General features: G+C 35.2%; 1 protein-coding gene across 1 annotated transcript in view; it reads left to right on the top strand.

The window, feature by feature from the left end:
* The window catches only part of LOC128214139 (serine/threonine-protein kinase 31-like), a 34,844-nt gene extending 14,076 nt beyond the window's left edge, over positions 1 to 20,768 (top strand). The window contains exons 11-25 of the mRNA XM_052920424.1: positions 505 to 611; positions 1,613 to 1,778; positions 2,661 to 2,783; positions 3,315 to 3,419; positions 6,487 to 6,687; positions 7,270 to 7,518; positions 7,916 to 8,011; positions 8,786 to 8,866; positions 9,165 to 9,278; positions 10,123 to 10,230; positions 11,076 to 11,312; positions 12,612 to 12,743; positions 13,595 to 13,645; positions 15,645 to 15,889; positions 18,179 to 20,768. Of these exons, the coding sequence (XP_052776384.1) occupies positions 505 to 611; positions 1,613 to 1,778; positions 2,661 to 2,783; positions 3,315 to 3,419; positions 6,487 to 6,687; positions 7,270 to 7,518; positions 7,916 to 8,011; positions 8,786 to 8,866; positions 9,165 to 9,278; positions 10,123 to 10,230; positions 11,076 to 11,312; positions 12,612 to 12,743; positions 13,595 to 13,645; positions 15,645 to 15,889; positions 18,179 to 18,695 (2,532 nt within the window). The 3' untranslated portion in view covers positions 18,696 to 20,768. The remainder of the gene's footprint in view (positions 1 to 504; positions 612 to 1,612; positions 1,779 to 2,660; positions 2,784 to 3,314; positions 3,420 to 6,486; positions 6,688 to 7,269; positions 7,519 to 7,915; positions 8,012 to 8,785; positions 8,867 to 9,164; positions 9,279 to 10,122; positions 10,231 to 11,075; positions 11,313 to 12,611; positions 12,744 to 13,594; positions 13,646 to 15,644; positions 15,890 to 18,178) is intronic.
* Positions 20,769 to 21,486: the final 718 nt, after the last annotated feature.

Here is a 21,486-nt window from a genome sequence, read left to right as displayed (position 1 = left end):
TTTTATTTTGATGAACTTGACAAAATCTTCTCTGACATGAGATATAGGAGGGGATAAAAATCGCTGATTGTTTTTCAGTCAGCTTCTAATGATCTTGAGGCTAGTGCTTGTCTCACCTTTATGTGAATAGGGCAATGCCTGTGATTTGAAACTAGCAGAGGGTTATAGCTTTAAGGTGCACAATATGCTGATTGATGCAAAAATATGTTTTTTTAATCCATTTTGTGTTAACCTGTGAAATTCTGACTAATCCCAACTTCTGCCCCATTTAAGGTTCTACTAACTAGAAAAGAATAACACTGGAGGCTTTCAGTTTCCAAAAACTTACCTGGATATAAGTTTGACTCTGTCACCAATATTAACTTATATTTATTATCAACAGCTTTTGTAAAAAGAGTAGGTTTTGAATTTCTGGATTAATAAACCACTGGTCTTTGTTAGTTGTTAAGCAGATAAGGGAGTAACTGTACTGAATAATAAAATGTCCATATATTGTCCCTACAGACACTACAGGAGGAGTTTGCAGCCACGGCAGCTAAGCTCAGGGAAGACACACTGTCAAAGCGTATACTTACAGTGGTCAGTCTGGCTGCAGTCGTCCGGAAACTCAGGTTTGTTAATGTTAAATGTATTTTAAATACATGGTGTCTGGCCAAGCTCTGGAAAGTGACATTTTCCAAGGTTATCCTTACAGTTGTCATGTACATTTCAACTATGGTATACAGATTCTGGAGCCAAGCTTTCAGATGCCTTGTCCAAGCATATCTGCATGTTCAAAAGTATCACAAGGGCAAGTTTAGCTGCAGTTGTCAAAAAGCTCAAGTCAGCTACTCTAATCTCTAGTCTCTATTAATTCTTCTTTATTTGTCTGAAAAAGCTGAAATATAAATATTAAAGTTTTTATCTTCATTTGTTTAATTTGTTCACCATTTACCTTATCAGTCTGAAGCAGTGCATAAGTCAATAAAAACATTGCAGACCTGAGATGGCATGGTGGCTTTAAACTTTTTAACAATTTGAAACTGACATTCAGATTTTATTTTCATCGCGGGTTCTTTTTTAAAAAGGTACAAGACATTAAAAAATGTCACTTTGGATAGAAATTTTTTAAAATTGAAGAATGTACAAAAATAGACATTTTCCTACTTTTTGTCGACAGTGTTTCATTGAACATAGTCATGAAAGCTCTAATTTTATTTCTACTCTACTATGGGACACTACTGGAGAGCTAATAAAAGAATATTTAATTTTAAACTTGATATATTTTACATTAATTGGGAAGAAAGTAAAATTCACTTTTACTAAGTCATTGTCATTGGCACTATGCTGCGAGCGTGCTGTCTTGTTTTGTGGGGGGGGGGGGGGGGGGGGGGGGGGGGGCAGAAAACCTGAAGAAACCATCTTGTCTGGTGACAACAAGCAAAACTCACATGCGCTAAGGCTGGAAATCAATCATGGGTCACCTTTGTGAGAAGCAAGAGAGCTAAACATTGCGCTAAGCAGACAACCAAAGGAATATTTTGATGAGTTTGTCAAGGGTTTATTACAACTTAATAGTTACCACCTTAGTTGAAGTAAATGTGCTATATTTCTTGAATCTCTACTTTTCTAGGGACCAATTTCCAACCGGTGAGCGTCTATGCCTACTGGAGGAAGCCATTCAAGTTTGTACGAGTTCTGCAAGAGTGGATAACTCAAGCTGCTCGCTGACAGAGGTTGGGTCAGCATTATCACGCTACAAGGCTGCACAGGATGAGATTAGCAAGTGTACAAGTCAGGTGGGTAATCGTTATATCAATAATTAAATCGCCAGTTTACAACAATTTTTCTTGGTCTGAAAAGATGCTCTGTACTTAAAATGTCAATTTTAATTTTATTAACTACCAACCAATACCCAAATGGCATCTATTAATTTAATAATCGTTTTTCATCATTTACAATAGTTTCACCAAAAAGGAAGAAATATCGCCAGATCTCGTCACATGATCTTTATTTCACTTGTTTCCGGCGCAAAAATCTCTTGATAGAGATGACAAGCAGGTGTATCCAAATGCCTTAGAAACAGCATCTTGTAGATCTATTGGAACTATTTCTTAAAAAATAATTTGAATTATTTTCTTGCAAAAATTATGGTTATGATTTTCTTTTTAGAAAATGTATCTTTAAAAACCTTTTTAAATGAAGCTCTGTATACATGATGCCAGTGACAATATGCAAATGTTTGTCAAGGCCCATAACTCTTAACTTTAATAATTTTTGAACAACAAAGGAAATGTCTAGCAAGGCCGATAACTCTGACTCTGACTAATTGTCAAGTTTTGTCTCTTTCGTCAAAAGCAAATAGACGAGCGTTATCATTCGGTTCATAGTGGTCCTGTTTAAAACTGTATCTTAGCTAAATTGTGTTAAAATTAACCCTACCTTAACATATTTAAATGCTCTTGGACTTAAGCCTGCAACCCTTTCTATAAATGCATCTAGCAGTGAAATGACATCTACCTTAATGACTGAAGTAGCTGGAGAACCCCAATCAAGATTGCTTAACTAACCAATATATGGTTGCCTTTGTTCAACTACACTGGAAAAGCTGGAAAATGTTCACCCTGTATAATATCTCAATCTTACCATTATAACATGTAAACTTTTCCCCACCTCTCCAGGGTGAGCTGCCAGAGCTGATAACAGCCAGAGATGAGGCAAGAAGGGAACTCCACACAAAACTGACCTCTTGCCTTGAACGGATGGAGAAGATGCCTCTCACTGAACGCGGAGCTCAATTGCAGGTATTTAGAGTTTGGACTAACATGACATGGTATTTATGGTTGGGACATATAGTTAATAGAGTAAGATATGGAAACTTCTTACTGAAAAATTGTACTGAACAACTTTTTTGACCAAAATGAATGGCCGATAGCCGATAAACCTGTGTAGAATCACTTCATACTTTTGAAAACCTGTTTTGATTTCCCTTGGCAAGCATTGTTTTATAATGCAGAGGGAAGTGAGCGCTGGTCTGTATTTTATCGATTAAGTTCCCGCTAGGATCAATACTGCACTTCAGTGTGCCAGTATACTTGAACCATCGCCATTAATCTTTATTGAATTAAGCCAATGGGTACGAGGCAATGCGAAAACATTTTCTCTTCACAGGACAGTGTGACAGGTTGCAATAAATTTTCACCTGTCTCAATGTTATAAACAGTATTCAGTAACATTAACCTAAATCTTAGCTCTGTGACATGATGATCAAGTAATACACCAAAAGTCCTTGACAAAATTAATTTATTAAACTTCTGACGAAAACTATATTTCAGGACCTAGAACAGCGGCTGTCATCTACGTATGGTGATTTCCTCAACATTCCAGTTCAAGACTGTCCCACACTTGAAACAGTGGCTCCCAAGTTCAAACCTTGGAAGGTACGTAAACCAAATTTGTCCCATACTGGAATCTGTGGCCCCCAATTTGGTCAAGGTTCTAGACTTTGAAGCAATATAAACAAAACATCCCTGGCATGGGGTGTTTGTCATGCCAGGCCTAGTAAAGTCTGTGACAGCAGTTGTCAAAATTAGCACAAGCCCACAAGCCTAAACAGGTAAAATGCATTCTGTGCGTGCTCAAATTCTTTATTTATATATAGCAAGGCTTATTAAAAACAATTGATGCCAAAGCCTTAAAAAAACATTTGGTTCAGGTTACCCGACCCTACCTACAAGACGGGCGCCAAAACTACCATTTTCATAGTCAGTTGGTAAAAAAAAATTAAAAAAAATTAAATAAAGTGTGTGTTTTAATATGTAGTTAAGAACCTTTAAAGTTTTATACTGAAGATTGCTTGAACACAATTCTCCTATAGTCCTATTCTCACAATAGTGACAATAACTTTCTTACATAAAGCCTAATAGAAAAAAGCCTACCTACCCCACCTGGTTTTGACAAAGATTTAACCCTAACCAAACCTTTTTTTGCCCAAGCACAAGTGTAAGTTGGACTTGTTCATACGAAAGTCTAATTTTGATGACAGTGACAGAGGTCAAGCTAGGTGTAAAACACTTTTTGTTTTAGATAACTTTATTGTTACAAGTTTGGAATTTATTTCTCATCACATATAAATTTGCAGTACATATTGGTGAATAACCTATAGATAGATAGATAGATTTATTTCGGCATAGGAAGCATATACATAGTTCACAACATAACATAGGATAAAATAATGAGCATTATTAAATACTATATCACATACGAGAAAACTATGACATACACACCAACACCAAGGATAACACAAAAAAGGGCAAGCCCTTATTTCCATTGTGGTCCTTTGTATTTGCGGCATGACATAGAGAGGCGGACCTAAATATAATCATGTTTAAAAGTACTATTGAGTCATAAAAATGTATATCACAGTCAAATCTTGATTAGTGACACTCCTGTTTGCAGCTAGGATTTAAAACACATTACTAAAATTGTAAAAAGATATTAGCAAACAATTTAAAATCCTGAGCCGAAATAGGTAAAAACAATTTTAAATACTGTTCATAAGATGACTTTTGATGGCAACCTTAAAACTTTGTAACCTGTTGATCTCTGTTAACTCTACAGGTAAATCATTCCATAGTTTAATTCCAGAGAGAGCAAAGGACTTAGAACCATGACTTTTAACTTTAGGTAGACAATACCCACCCTTTTGACTAAGTCTTGTACTATAATTATGTATGAAATCTTGCGAAATAAAGTGTTCACCCATGTAATCCGGAGACAGGCCATTTTTTATCTTAAAAACATGACACAACATTATCTGTTCAACTCTTCTGTGGACCGGTAACCAGCTAAGGGACTTAAAAGTGGGATGGGTCAATATGGGCTCTGGAATCCAAGTCAAGTACAAATCTCATTATTTTATTTTGACAAGTTTGTAACTTATTTTTTAAAGACTGTGTCAAGCTATTATACCAAACAGAGCATGCGTAGTCATAGTGACACTGAATTAGAGACATAACTAGAAGTTTCTTGGTTTGCTGAGTAAGAAACTCTTTCTTGCGGTAAAGAAATTTTAACCGAGAGTTGGCCTTCTTAAGAACAGACTCCGCCATGGAGCAAAATGACAGATTTTGGTCTATAGTAATCCCAAGATACTTGATAGATGAAGTTGATTCAATGGATGTACCAGAACAGGTTATATGCAGGTTAGATTGTGACCTAAGCTTTTGCCTGGACCCAAATAAAATTGACTTGGTTTTACCCAAGTGCAGTGACAACTTATTGTCCACTAACCATTGGCTGACCAATTCCATATCATCTGTCAACACCTTTTCAACAACAGATTAACTTTTACCAGATACAAGGATACCAGAATCATCAGCATATAAAAGCAATTTATTTTTGACCACAGCTGACATATCATTTACATAAATTAAAAAGAGAAGGGGTCCAATGATTGAGCCCTGAGGAACACCACATGTTATTTTGGAATTGGAAGAATAAGTACCAGAGACATCTACAAGCTGCTGTCTATCTGATAAATATGATTTGAACCAATTTAGGACGTCAATACTAAGACCTGATGCTTGCAGTTTCATTAAAAGAATGGAATGGTCGACTGTGTCAAACGCTTTCTGCAAATCCAGCAGCACCATACCAACAAAATTACCTTTATCGTTTTCATACCTGATAAAGTCTGTAAGGTGAATTAGACAAGTATCAGTAGAGAAGCCACTCCTGAAACCTGATTGTAATTTATACAACAGATCTTTATCCTTAAAATAAGCTTCAACCTGGTCATAAACCACCTTTTCAAGGATTTTTGATACAACATTTAAAACGGACACAGGCCGGTTATTACCAACAGACAATTTGTCGTTCTTTTTATAGAGGGGAACAACTCTTGCAGATTTAAGATCATCAGGGACTTGACCTTGGATAAGGGATAAGTTTATGATATGAGCTAATGGACCAGCAATAACTGGGGATCGTTAATGTTATGGTAGCAATTGAAACAAAGCATTAATGATTTTAAAGTTATCAGAATGAAACTGCCTTTGTGATTTACCATCTGAACTTCTATCCATTATGATGAATAAAGTTAAGTGGTTTAGTGCTACGCCTCTCAAGGTGATTTAAGGACCCCATTGGAAATAAGTTGAAAAACTTTAATGGGTTATCCTGTGGTATTTATATTTGTCTCACATTTTTGAACTCTTAAGTAATGTATTTGTATATATTTTTTTCTTTTTGTGTTGTTGTGATTTAGTATAGATATCATTCCTAATTCTTTGTTTAACAGTCTGGGATATAACTACATGTGACAATTCAAAATTGGTTTGTTACTATGACATACATGCATAAATAAATCAATCTATCTCTCATCTCAGATATTGTGGGTTTGATCCCCACCATGGCCAAGTTCTCTTGGCGGCTTAAAAAGGACTCCAGTAATGCTTTAATAAATTGGTATAATTGAAAATAAAAAATAAATTGTTGGTTTTTCAGAACAAAAAAGACCAAGAGTTTGGTGATGTGCGGACAGCGACAGACTTCAGTGAGGAAGCCCTACAGACTGCTCTCAGTCTTGTAAAAGATAGGATGAGTGTTTCAAAATCATCCAGTGGCGATCACAGTGATGTGGATGTAGACGAATTAATGAAGACGTACGCTCATGCTCTTCAAAGGGAGATCAACTCTACTAACTTGGTATAAAGATATGGGAAGATTGTTCGGAACTTTGTTAAAATTAACAATGCAATTAATGGCATCATTGTAAACTTTAAAAAGTGAACTATTTAATAATGTGCTAATATTTTCTAATAAAACGAGTACAGCTAAAACAGTTAACACAAATATTGTTAGGCACACTACAGATCACAAGTGTATTCATTAAACATCCAGAGCGGTAACTATTTGTAAGTTAACAACGATGACCCTAACAACATTGTTAAATTTAAAGACGTTCTGAACAATAAGCCCATGGTGATCTTATAAGAGCTTCTAAAAAATGTGACCATAGATAATATGTTAAAAAATAGCAGTATTATTAAACATACATGTTACCTTTGAATGAAAATTGAGAACATTCAGGAATTTGTTAACAATCAACATTGTTTCAGAACGCTAGCCTAATATTTTGAATTGCATTAACTATTGGCCTGGCATTTATTTGTAGGTTTTGTGTTAGTAAACTGTTAAAGTAGTTAAAAGTAATATGACATATCTTTGTTACTTGAAAATTTGAACTTCAAACATACACATACTTGCTTTTACTTCTTTACTCCTCAGGCTCATAGTAAAGATGCTTCTCTGGTTGCCATGGTGATAGCATCGTTTAGAAAAGAACTTCAGAATGAGGCTGCTACGCTCCAAAACTTCATGTTGTTGCGGCAAGAATTTGTCAACAAGAAAGAGACTATCGAACCATGGTTGAACACGACGCCAACGTTTGCTGATGTCACAGAGAGTAGGAAACAACTTAGGGCTCTGAAGTCAAAGCTGCGTCACTTGCAGGCCGATAAATTGGATCTCGAAGAGGTAGGCCCTTGATAATGGTCACCAGAACTGAATTCTACTCAGGGAAACTGATTTTACCTGGATTTGTTTTTAATGTTGCCTTCATAGCTTGGCAGATTTGTAGGCATCTTCCTCCTCAGTATTACACTTTCCTATCCACTCTCAGTTTTCCTCATCAAATTTGTACCAAATTTGGTCACAGTGTTAATTGGCACAGTTGTATCTTGGATAAGTTCTGTAAAATATCTAAATCACATCAATCACTCCAGAGTTATTCCCCTTGAATTGTCAAAAAAGAAAAGATGCTTCTAGCAGGTGACTTGTTATAAATGATTCCTTGATTATTAGATTCATAGTCATCCTTAAAACCATGCAAGACATTTTACCTCAACTCAAATTGAATTTCTTCACATTGAAGAGCGGAGATGAGAGTGAACTCAACAGCCTGAAAATGGAGGAACTGGAGGTTCGGAAACATCTACAGGCTGCTCTTCTACAGTCTGAGTCACAACTGGTATGTTTAAAGCATAAAGCACAGGATTTGAATAGGAAGTGAATCATTCATAAGAATGATCTTATCACTCTTGAAATGCACACTTATTGATGGTTAATTATATGACTTAGCTTGTCTGGGCTTTGAAGAAAAAAATGTTGAGGAACTGTCATAGCCTTGGTGCTGTTGTCATGCAAAATCTTAACATTGGCCATAACTACAAAACAGTTCCCAATAGTCAAACGAAACTTGGTACACATGTTCCCTCCGGCAATATGCACAAGCCTATTTAGGTCAACATCTCTGGCTCTAATAATTATTGAGTTATGCCCCTTGTTTGACTGAAATAAAACAATACCTAAACAACAGACGAGCAGGAGCATTATCTTCGCAGCTCTCTTGTTATGGATTGATGTACACATATGACCATTCCCTATTTGTTATATTACATATTTTGTTCTATTGTGTCCCGTTATCTAACACGTGTTTGAACTGCCAATGAACAGATATCGATTGATCATTGTAACGGGTTAGCACTGTTTGCGTTGGTCTATTGGTTATCTTGACTCTTTTATTTGGGTATTTTAGACTGTGTGACGAGGTGTATTACATTTTCTACTTACTAAGCCATTTTTGACTGAAATAATAAAAATAAAAATATTTTGACCCAATTTTTTAGCCATTTTGTGTCCGATGTGGTCAAAACTGGCGAATTTTCAAATTTAAGAAGGCCTGATTATTATAACAAGTGAACACAGCCTTGCTATATGTTTTAACAACAATTTATAATTTCAGTTTGAAGTGGCATCAGTTGCAGAGACAAATTTTCCTGAACTTCTAGTGCAAAATCACGATCTAGGAATTGATAGTTTCATGGTATGTGTACACTGTTAAGGTTTGGTGCCAGAAGGACGTTCAATATAGGATTTAAGCCCGTCTTGCTCTGAGCCCTTGATTGATCTTTTGTAGAATACTTTTGGAAACCTTGTAGTGTCATTTCGCCAATTGGAGTATATGTCTGTTTTGAAGTAAAATGAAAAAAAATGGGAACAGAAATATCAGTCATCAAAATCAGACTATATTAGTGAACAAGCCTGAATGATTAAACTAGTGCTTGGGTTCCAAAAACATTTAGGTTATTGTTTTGAGTTTATCTGTTTTTGCTACATTTTAGAAGTACAATGGTCTTGTGAAAGGAGCGAGGGATATAGACCACTATCAGCTGTTGATGGACCTCAAACCTGGGGTCCATATATCTTCATTCAATGAGGAAGATGTGCTTATCACGGTATGAAATAGTTTGACTTCTTTATCATTGAATATGACATCACAACTCTTTGAAATAGAAAAGCATTGTCGGGGAAGACAGTGAGGCTTTAAAATCTCATGTTTAAATAAAATAATTATCAAGGGCTGTCATATCAGTTGCTATTATGCAATTAACTGCAGTGGTTTTTTACATCCCCCTTTTTGGAACCGAAATTCAGCCCCATTCCCCTCTTGAAAAAGTATATTATAATTCCCCTACCCAGATAAAAAAAAAACTTTTAAGAAAAAAAATTGGGCAGCACTGTTGACCTCTTAACATTAGCAAAAGTAGCAATAAAGTGCCATACATGGATATGTCGAAGAGGTTTGTTGAATAATAGGTTCAGAAACGGGTTAAACATTATATAAAGCATGTTAGTATATTTTCCCTTTTGCCGAAGCAATGCAATTTTTCACCTGTCAAATGGCCCCTACCCCATTCCCTTGAAAGTGGAAAAAAACACTTAACAGTCTCTATCAATCCAAGATTCTATTCTTTATAAAACAAGGATAACTACTCTTGATCAAACCAAGACCGGTTTTCTTGGTCAAACCAAGACTGGTTTTCCTGATCAAACCAAGACCAGTTTTCTTGGTCAAACCAAGACTAGTATTCTTTTTAAATCGAAGACTGGTATTTTTACACTATTGATATGGAACTGTAGTTGTTTCTTAAATGTATTCTATAAATAAATCACAACTTTGCTTTTTGTTTGAATGATGATGTGTATGTGTAGTAAATTTGTTCGAAAAACACAAGTTTAATTGCACCAATGCCATCTGTCATCCTACATGTAGTCCAATATTGGTTGCCATGCTTACAGGAGTATCACATTGGCGGAACAGACCACTGCTCAAAGGAAGAGTTCCTGCAACAAGTTGTTCAGTACAACACAGAAGAAGGACCCATCCAGGCTGTCTTCTTTAACAAGGTAATATATGATACACTTCTGTTTTTGAAGCTATGGCATTGCCTGCATGCATATTGTTGTTTTGACCGAATTGTCGTCGGTGTCGCATTTTGTCTTGTCATCAATAACTTATGAATGACTTGTAGAGTGATATGTACATCGTTCATGGCTAGTTGATGGCCAATATGTCAAGGACATGGTGACTTTTACAATGAAAATGATGAGCGCTCCCAACATGTGATACATCCGATTCACGGAGTTTTAGTTCAATCTAGCGAGTGATTAAAACTTGTAATGGGTTACTAAGATGCGAGTCATCCGACTACATGGACTTTTAACTGCAAATAATTCTTATCAATAGGTGGTATGGTTGGAAATATGTTTTGTTGCGCATTCACTTGAAATCGACTCTCCCAACAGGGCCGTCATTCTTATGATTTTCAGGTTGAAATTCAGCCCAATTTCCCACCTTGAAAAGTATTGCTTTCCCCCATTTTCATGCCAAAATTCCCCTCCTTTTCATGAAAAAAAAATCTGACAAAAAATGCCATTAAAGATGCATTTTTCTTTGCGATTTGCTGTCACATGTAAGAATCAAGTTGTATGAATTCCAATCTAGATTATATATGGCACAACAATACATTAATTTGACATTATCATATGGATAAGTAACGTTTCATGCATTCAAAATTCCCTTTTGTTGGCAAAATTTTCCTTTTGGAAGGGCCCCAGCCACATTCCCCTGAAGCTAAAAAAAAGCCCTGCCCAAACATTCATGTGGGATTGCTTTTCTTGAGGTATTGAAATTACTTCAATAATGTAAAGTTAGGTATAAAGAAGCCTATGTCTATTTGTATCCTTCACAGACTGAGAGGCTAGCATATATCCAGACATCATGGCAAGGGGGTGAATTGGCTGATGTTGTCATCAAGGATCGAGAGTTACCTCCCCTGGCCCTTCAGCAGATCTCAATAGCTGTTGTTCGTGAAGCAGCGTTTATACATGCCAGGGGATGTGTCCACGGGGAGATCTCTCCACAGACGGTCATCATACGAGAGGATAATTCAATATGTGTTCTGTTGCCAGACTTCTCTAAGAAACTGGTAATACAGTAATTGTTGTCTGAATATTATTTCTGCCATTTTCTTGTTTAAATATACACAAAATATAAGTGGTTATACTATTTAAAATGAGTAAACAAATTAATGTGTTTAAATTAAAGTGTTTGTTCATAACAGCAATTGAACACATATATAAAACATGCTTGGCGTCCCAGGTTTGAAATCTGGCCTGGTATGCGTGTTGGTTATGTTTGTGGTTGCCAAGCTTGAGAAGTGGGTCCCTCCGGTTTATAATATAAATTTGAAAATAACATTTCTGGTAGTTTAAATATTGGATCTCACATAAGTGGTCATATTGAATTTATTTTTAAACAAGTTCTCTTAAATAATTGATTAAAAAAACCCACGTGCCTTGGATTTTTTTTTATTGCAAGTTAAGTTAAATACATTTATTTTAAAGACCACGAATGTGAGACTTTATTTAGGTATATCAAATACTAACATGCCAATTTACAGCACTTCATGCATAAAACATTGCTATATAGTGCAGCCATTTTCAATTTATTATTGAAATCACAGTTAATGGATAGTTATTACACTGATTATATATACAAAATATATATTAACGCTATTACGGTTAATTTCATATTGGTAAAGTCATTAATGAAACAAAACACTGACGTGATCTGTGCTAGTTTACGTCTGTATTTACATTCATGTATTATCTTCATTTTGGTTAATTTTAAAATTAAAGGGGCTGTACTCCGTATGATAAAATAGCGAGAGAAAAAAAGAAAATTGTCAAAAACTGACAAAAACTTGGCATCGATGTATACAATGCATTGAAACTTACTAACTGAAGTACCACATAGTTTACAATTTATTTAAGTTTAGCAGTTATTTCGTATTTTTCCATTAAAAAAGATTACTGGGTATGTCTACCAGGTAGAATTCATTCCTTATGCGTGATTGGCTAGTCGGTGTTATCACCTGATATTACTGGGGTAGGTGTATAGCTTAATTATGTCACCCAATTAAAGTAAGCCTTTGTAGCTCAGTGGATACGACGTTGGACTGCAATTTTGGTGACACGGGTTTTAACCTGGTCTCCGACACATTTTTTTTTTACATTTTGGTACTTTTTTTACAATAATGATATCAAAGCGTAACACATTCTATTAGATAATTGTCCTGAGATTCGTTACAGAAAAAAACTTTTTTTGGTGCCAATCTGGTTTACTGTCCCTTTAAAACAAACAAAAAACTCATTAGTTTAACATGTTACCTGAACAAGAGAAGTATGTATATTTCATTTAAACAAACATATTCATTCTTTTGTAGAGTGATCGTATCAGCCGACGCCATGTGACGGACAGTGGAATTGTCTTTCAGTCACCGGAGCTACAGTTTACCTCCCCTGAAACGATGGGACCTTCGGCAGACATCTACAATGTTGTACTGTTTATTTTTTGGGTAAGATTGTTTTGTTATTTCATTCGTTACAAATTTGACCTAAAAATAAGAGTTTTAATAACATATTTTTATGGAGAACAGGAAAATGCTTACCCACCTGCATTTAAAATTATCATAATTACATTCCCAATGCTTAAGCAAACTTTTGCCACAATGTGATATTGATTTTGCAATTTCTGTATTTGAAATTGTTTAATATTTTTACGGAAAAAAAATCATAAAATACTTGGTCATATCTAGGCAATATTGGAATTTCCAATTTTAGTCAAAATGACACATTTTTTTTCAATCAGAAAGTCTTTGACCCCTTTCCTGAAAATGTAGCAGAAAAACTGAGCCTTGCAGTGGTCTTTTTTTTGGTGCAATTTTTTGCCTTCTAAAGGCTGCTTACCCTTTCGAAAAATGTCCATTTTTATCCCCAAAATATAATTTTTTCCCTATTTGATAAGGCCTAAAAAAAAATACATTTGGTTCGGGTCACCCAACCCTACCTACGGAATAGGTGCCGACCCTACCGTTTTTATAGTCAGTTTGAAAAAAAAATGAAAAACTAAAAAAAAAAAAGCACAATCTTGATATGACTCACTCTTTCACAGAATAATGTATGCATTAAAATGTATTTTTGCGATGATATTAGGTTTTTTGGCCTGATTACCTAGTATTTTTCCCAAAGTCATTTTTTTTCCTAATTTGCAAGGCACAGGCAGTGAAAACAATTAAAAAAATCACTGCCTAGTATCATGATGCCAATGTACAAGGTGTTCTCTTGTATATTTGATAAATTCATGCTACAAAAAATGGGCGTTAAGTAACCTGCACTTACATGACTGTATGACTTCTCTATTTTTTAGCTACACAATCCAGATGGAAAACCAAATCAAAGCTCTGCAGCTAGAAAAAAGGTAAAACTAATATATTGATAATGCAAATTAGTGAAGTTGGTATTTGCCAATTGTTGCTGATGTGTATATTTTTAGCTCTACTGGCCAAAGTCAGAAGAGCTTATGGGATGGTAATGTGTACGTAGTTTGTGCGTCCGTGCGTCTGTAAACAATTGCTTGTGAACGGGATACAGTCTTCAGTTTTGATTGTATCTCGATGAAACTTGTACCGTATTTAGATATCCGTTAGAGTTCAGTTCCTTTCGAAAACCAGCCATACCTGCCCATGCATGCCTAGATAATGGGCCTTGAAAGTATAAAAAATATGTGCGTCTGTAAACAATTGCTTGTGAACGGGATACAGTCTTCAGTTTTGATTGTATCTTGATGAAACTTGTACAGTATTTAGATATCCATTAGAGCTCGGTTCCTTTCGAAAACCAGCCAGATCTGCCCATGCATGCCTTGATTATGGGCCTTAAAAGTATAAGGAAATTGCTGCGTCTGTAAACAATTGCTTGTGAACATGATACAGTCTTCAGATTTTATTGTATCTCGATGAAACTTGTACAGTATTTGGATATCAATTAAAGCTCAGTTCCTTTTGAAAACCAGCCAGACCCGCCCATGCAAGCCTAGATTATGGGTCTTGAAAGTATAAAAAAAATGTTATTTTTTAGCTAAGTTTATTTTTAGCCAAGTCTACATGAGCGAAGTCTATTTTTAGCCAAGTTTTCATGTAAAGTCACAATTGCATCATTACCACCCCCCCCCCCCCCCCCCCCCCCCCCCCCCCCCCCCGGGTTCACAGGTTTGGTATACTTAAATTGGGAAATGTTAAAAATCTTTTTGTCTGAAACACTATGCGGACCCTTGCTATTTTGAACAAGGCTTAATTTAGTGGTCCACTACCATGGTTGTTCAAATTATGCCCCTTGGGTCAAAACTGGCACTGCCCCGGGGGTCACAAGTTTCCTAGAGACTTATGTAAGAAATATTTTCAAGATCTTCTTGTTTCAAACCACAAAGCCCATACCTTTGATATTTAATGTGGAGCATCATATGATGACCTTCTAGCAAAACATTTGAAATTATGCCCCTTGGCCAAAAGCTGGCCCCACCCCTTTTGACTATCTATTTTTTCAATTTTAAAGCTACAGCAATGAAATTTTGACCATGTGTACAGTTTTGCAAACGAGCATCAATGTTGTCCTCGGATGTCCATAACTTTGACCTTTTGAACAATTTTTTTAATTTTTAACACTACAGAAATGAAATTTTGACCATAAGTACAGTTTTGAAAGCATATATTTTTTACCCTCAGATTACCTTTACTTGGCACATATTAAAATAGTTCATGCAACTTATCTGCTTACAAGACTTTCTGTCCTCATATGTTGAACGTACAGTGTTTTCAACTTACCCAAACACAAAAAGTGAACTATATATTTGTTGCCTATTACTCATACGTACATGCTCTGGATTGAAAATTACCACAAGAGCCATACCAGAAGAGCATAGGCCCTCTTGGGCCTCTGGTTTTAAGTATTATTTACACCTTGTTTTTTTTCTCAATAAAATATAATTTAGGCTTGAACCTAAACACGGAACTAAATCATTGAAAGAAAACTTCATGATAATAATTCACAACGCTTGTCACCGCATAGGAGTTGAGGTGGTTCTACACCAGATTTACGATATCTTCAATTAGGTCAAAACCATTGCTCCCAAGAAAGTCGTATATGGGTGGTAGTATTGATTCCCCCTTATAACAATTTGTATTCGTACTGATACAACCAGAGGCTTGATTGTATATCGTAATTATTGCATTTTATGGCATATTTACGCCATTTATGATGCACATCTGTAGCTCTGTCCTTAATGCTTTACTATTTGGCTGATAAATATTCTTTTTTTCAATATAAACAATATTACTACATGGAATAACCCATTCAAAAACCAGATTGTGTGATACAATCGTTAATAAGAGAGCCCAATTAACCATTGTGTAATTTTACAGATTCCGTCCCTGCAGTTCCTGTTTGACAGTGTGTTGAGTGGAAAGAGTGCCAGCCGGGTCACAGCAGACCAGATCTTACAGCTAGACTACTTCAGTAAACCCCTAGAGGAGAGGGGCCTCTCCCCATCCCCTCCCTGCCCAGCACCCCAGGAACCTGTTGTTGCCATGACGATACCCCAGGAGCCATTCTTAAGGAGTACTGATGAACCCATGGAGATTGGGGTGTTCAATGCTGAAGATTACATGTAAGTTGGTTTTAATCAGGGGTCATTTCAAGATTACATGTAAGTTGGTTTTAATCAGGGGTCATTTCAATGTTACATGTAAGTTTGTTTTAATTAGGGGTCATTTCAATGTTACATGTAAGTTCATTTTAATCAGGGGTCGTTTCAATGTTACATGTAAGTTTGTTTTAATCAGGGGTCGTATAAATGTTACATGTAAGTTGGTTTTTATCAGGGGTCGTTTCAGTGAAGATCTTAGTCAAATTTAGACCAAAATTAGTGTCATGTTTTTGATATTTTGCTGCATATTTGAGTAAATTAACTTCAAAGTCAGTATGAAAAAGGACAGAAAGTTGAGGAAATAAATGTTTTGCAATTTGTGTCGTTTGTACAGAAGTATGATAATGGATGTAACATCTAAAATCCTTTAATGAAACCGGCCCCAGATTTATAGGATTTTACATAGAATATTTTTATAAGATATTAATTTGACTGTCAGCTTGACTGATATTTTGTTATTTTTATCGAAAGAATCTCTTACATCAATAATGAATGAAAACTACAAGGACAAGCCCAAATGTCGAAAATTTAAATAATAAACTAGGGACACAAACATATTAAGATAAATTTGATTTAGAGTTCCAAAACTTCATGTACTAAGATGTTAATTGACGTATGTGTTTGATTTCTGTAGGAGACACATACATTCTTGTATAACAGGCATTCCAAAAAGAATTTGATATAAACCAGTACTAGTTTTAGCCCCAAAGCAATAGATTTTTAGCTTTTTAGCTCTACTATTTGAAGAATAGGGAGAGCTATACTACTCACCCAAGCGTCAGCGTCTGCGTCACCCCTTGGCATAGGATAATATCTCAGCAACTACTTGAGGTATTGCATTAAGACTTTATACAATGGTACTCAACCATCCAACCTACTTAATTAACCAAGTTTGATAACTCTACATTGCATTTAATGCCAATAATAAGCCTTTATTATTTGACTTAGAAATTCTGGTTAAGGTTTTGCGTGCAACCACACATAGGTTAATATCTCAGCTACTACTTGAGGAATTGCATTGAGACTTGATACAATGGTACTCAACCATCCAACCTACTCAATTAACCAAGTTAGATAACTCTAGTTTGCATTTAATGCAAATAATAGGCCTTTATTATTTGACTTAGAAATTCTGGTTAAGGTTTTGTGTGCAAGCACACATAGGTTAATATCTCAGCTACTACTTGAGGTATTGCATTGAGACTTGATACAATGGTACTCAACCATCCAACCTACTCAATTAACCAAGTTAGATAACTCTAGTTTGCATTTAATGCAAATAATAGGCCTTTATTATTTGACTTAGAAATTCTGGTTAAGGTTTTGCGTGCAAGCACACATAGGTTAATATCTCAGCTACTACTTGAGGTATTGCATTGAGACTTGATACAATGGTACTCAACCATCCAACCTACTTAATTAACCAAGTTAGATAACTCTACTTTGCATTTAATGCAAATAATAGGCCTTTATTATTCGACTTAGAAATTCTGGTTAAGGTTTTGCGTGCAAGCACACATAGGTTAATATCTCTGCGACTACTTGTGGTATTGCATTGAGACTTGATACAATGGTACTCAACCATCCAACCTACTTAATTAACCAAGTTAGATAACTCTAGTTTGCATTTAATGCAAATAATTGCCCATTATTATTTGACTTAGAAATTCTGGTTAAGGTTTTGTGTGCAAGCACACATTATTTTAATATCAAAGCAACTACTTGATGTATTGCATTGAGACTCGATACAATGGTACTCAACCATCCAACCTACTTAATTAACCATGTAAGATAACTCTAGTTTCATTTAATGCAAATAATTGCCCTTTATTATTCGACATAAAAATTCTGGTTAAGGTTTTGCGTGTAAGCACACAATAGGTTATTTTCTAAGAAATTACTCAATGTATTGAATTGAGACTTTATAGAATGGTATTCAACCACTCTACGTAATTGAATAACCAAGATATATAACTGTATTTTGCAAATAATTGCCCTTTATTATTAGACTTAAAAAATTTGGTTGAAATTTTCCATGTAAACACATTAATGTTACTATCTCAGCACATCATGAATTGCATTGAAATCTAATCTAACAGTGATCCATGCATGTTTGGCCAAAACTTTTCAATCCTTACACTGAAAAGCGGCAGAATAGTCGAGCGCGCTGTCTCTGTGACAGCTCTTGTTTTATTACTGGGTATAATTGAGTTATGATTTGTAAGTTAACACCTTGAGTTTTATATGCAGGATGGACACTGCAATGCTCCCACCAGGTCCAGCAATACCTCTCCTCACCGAATCAGACAATTCATGGACAACAGAAAGTTCCCAGTCCGCTACAAACAGCAGCCGAGACTCGCCTTTGGACACCATAACAGAGGCAGCAAGGTCTATCTCCCAACAGACTGTAACACCTGATGGTGTGGACTTGCTTACTGTAGAGATTCAGACACTGTCGACTGACACAATCTCAGGGATGGATAATGGTCTGGAAGGGGATGAATCTGAAGGTCTTGTTAGGGAACAGGATATCGATCCTCCTGTTGTAGATGCTGCTACGGAGACCGAGACAAATGATCTCGTAGATGTTGGTGCCTTTAGTGCTTATGATGGTGTTGTTGTCTCAAATCCATATGTTCAGGAAGTTGTGTGTGTAAGTGAACCATCAGAAACGGGGGGCCAAGATGTGAACAATGTTGAAGAGGTGCCGACTGCAAAGGGAGCAGCATGTGCTGGGGTCGAAAGTTTGGAGGAGAATTGTTAGTGTCACCTGTTAATTAGCAGCAGCAGCACTGCCTGTTACATGATAGTTCTTACCTGTTGTTTGTTCTTGTGTGAAATCATTTTCTTTTCGTTTAACATGGGTCGAAAAACTGGAATATCTGCGATGAACTTTCTTGCAATTCATGGGCACATAAGGAATATGTGCATTATTGTTTAATGGCTTCACTTCTTTTGTGGTGTCTTAACATGTGAAAAGTGCATTTCATTGAAGTAGGAAGTACAAATGTTATTTTCTGAAGTACATAAGAATGAATTTCCCTAAAATTGGTCCTTAAAAATGCCTTATTTGTAAAGGTTTGCTAAAAATCCATAAGAAATGTTAAAAATAAATCATAAAAAAGCCCTTCTATATTTTTGGATATTTTTTTCAGGACTCTTAATTATAGTCTTAAATTCGTGAAAGGTTGCTAAAAAGTGAATGATTTTACAGTACCTAACCTTGTCTTACGTGAAATACTTAGCAGCTTATTAACACTGAGAAGTTGCATGTTTCTTTGTTTGTTTTTGTGTTAATGTTGTGTTGAACAAGCTTGATTTTTAAAGTTATCAAATATGAAAGGTAACTTTATAATGAATAGTAAATGAACCATTGTTTCTAACATTAACTGGTGTTTAATGACCATTCAATACATGTAGATATAATTCATTTTTTAAAACTGAACTGAGATCATTCTCAAAATGCTGAAGAATGGCTTATCAGTGAATGTAATTGGCAGTAATGATAAAATAACTACTTAGCTGAAGAATTTGTATAAATTGTAGGCAATATTGTGGCAATGTGCAATAGACATATTTCACGTGATAACTTAAAAGAGTAGATGACAGAATCTGCTGGCTGTTAGTAGCAGACATGGGTCTGTTTGTACATGTGTTGAGTCATGTGCAATGGTTGGATGAAAGTGCTGATAATTGATTGGCGCATTTTACCATTTACATTGAATTTTTAATTGTATCAATTTTATAGCTCAAATATGATTAACTTTTTAACAATTGAAACCTGAACACAACCAAACATATGCATACTGGTACATCGTCTTTGACGTATGATATACTTTTAAATCATTACTAGTAGTTTATTCTTGCAACTTTGCCATCTTATATGAAATTATTGATTATCAGTCAAAATAAGTTTACAAACGACCTTGTTGGTGTTTTAAAGGTCGGATACATAAAAATCGATGTTATGGTATATTTGTGTCTTGTGGTACGAAACAGCTGAAGGAAAGTGGACAGCAAGATAGTTAAGTTTCCGTGATGTGTTTTTATTGCATATGGAGTTGAATCAAGTTAAAGAAAAGTGGACTGAAGTGAAGGCAGTATTCGATATGTCAGTTAAAGGGACTCGTTCATGTTTATAGGGTGAGACGTAAAAAAAAAAAATTGTGTGAAATATGAACAAAATGCTTGTAATAAACATAAAAAGTAATAAAAAGTTTGATTTATATTCTATTAGTAATAATTATTTAAAAAAAGCAAGGAAAGAATGTTGTTTTTTTTTTAAAGCGTTAGTAATGCTTAAAAATTCAATTCTTTGGGCTTGGATTTACAAAATTCATTTTAAACGAGTATCTGTTAGGTTATGTTTGGTCTTTTGTCAAAGAAGTCAGTAAAATATGGGATTAAAAAAATAACTAAATTTCAGCAACTTCAAAAAAAAGAAAAAGATTTACGGTACATTGAATCTGTGAGCGAGTCCCTTTAAATATATTCTAGTAGTGTTTAGTCAGTAAAAACCATGCAAACAGATCTACAATATTCCAAATATGCCTACAAAGATGTATATACCATTGTTTTTGATATTGTCAATCGTACATGTAATACTTGTGAAGAAAATACTTTTTAAGATATGTTCTTATATAGTTGACATTTGAGTTTTGGCAAGTTTGCAAGAAATAACTAAGAGTGTTTACTTGTATGTATGTTACTTTTGTTCAGGTTTCTAAACGTTTTTGACTTTCTGTTGGTACCTTTTATGCTACCTGACTTTATGTTGACTTTCACGAGAGGTGAATAAATCTGTTGTTATCTTTTTGAATAAAGATTCTGTTTTACATATCTTGGTCTTGTTTTTATGTGTACATTGGTGAAGGTCAATGTTGCATCTGGTGCAGGTCACTGTAACATCTGGTCAAGGTCACCGTAACATCTGGTCAAGGTCATTGTTATACATCTGCAATCTGTTCAGTAAAGGCTTACTTGACCGAACATAAGCAAACCTATTCTTTCTGTTCTGTTTCTTTCCCTGTTGCAAAGCAGTGCAAACACTTCAAGGGGGGAACCAAACAGCAAATGTTTGCTGCAAGCACATTTACTGAGCTGATCAAGGTCATTGTTACTTTTAAAAAGTTACTAAAGAAACCATTCGAGATACTTCCTGCTTATTCCCTACTAACTTTATTCGCTCACCCTGTAAATCACTTGTTTCAATTTCATTAGGATTGTTTTTCATACAAAAAAACAACGTGAAAGTTTGGTGTTCAAATGAAGCTTCAAAATAGTAAAACTTGGTTGATTATTTTTTATCATTTAAAAAATGGAGAAAAAAATCACCTCAAATACTTCTTTCAACAGAGCAAAATGTTCAGATACATAGAAAATAGAAATAAATAAAACATTTTGATAGCTGGGAATTTTTGTAAGTTATTTTTAAAAAATCACACATTTTTTTTTAATTTAGCGAATTAATTTTTATTGGTACAAAAATACACTGCCGTTTCAGTGGAATTCGATGAGTATGGTTGGCGCATGATTTTTTCTTACAATCCACATAC

Source organism: Mya arenaria, chromosome 2 (genome assembly GCF_026914265.1).
Source record: "Mya arenaria isolate MELC-2E11 chromosome 2, ASM2691426v1".
Lineage (NCBI taxonomy): Eukaryota > Metazoa > Mollusca > Bivalvia > Myida > Myidae > Mya > Mya arenaria.
This window is presented reverse-complemented; position numbering and strand designations above follow the sequence as displayed.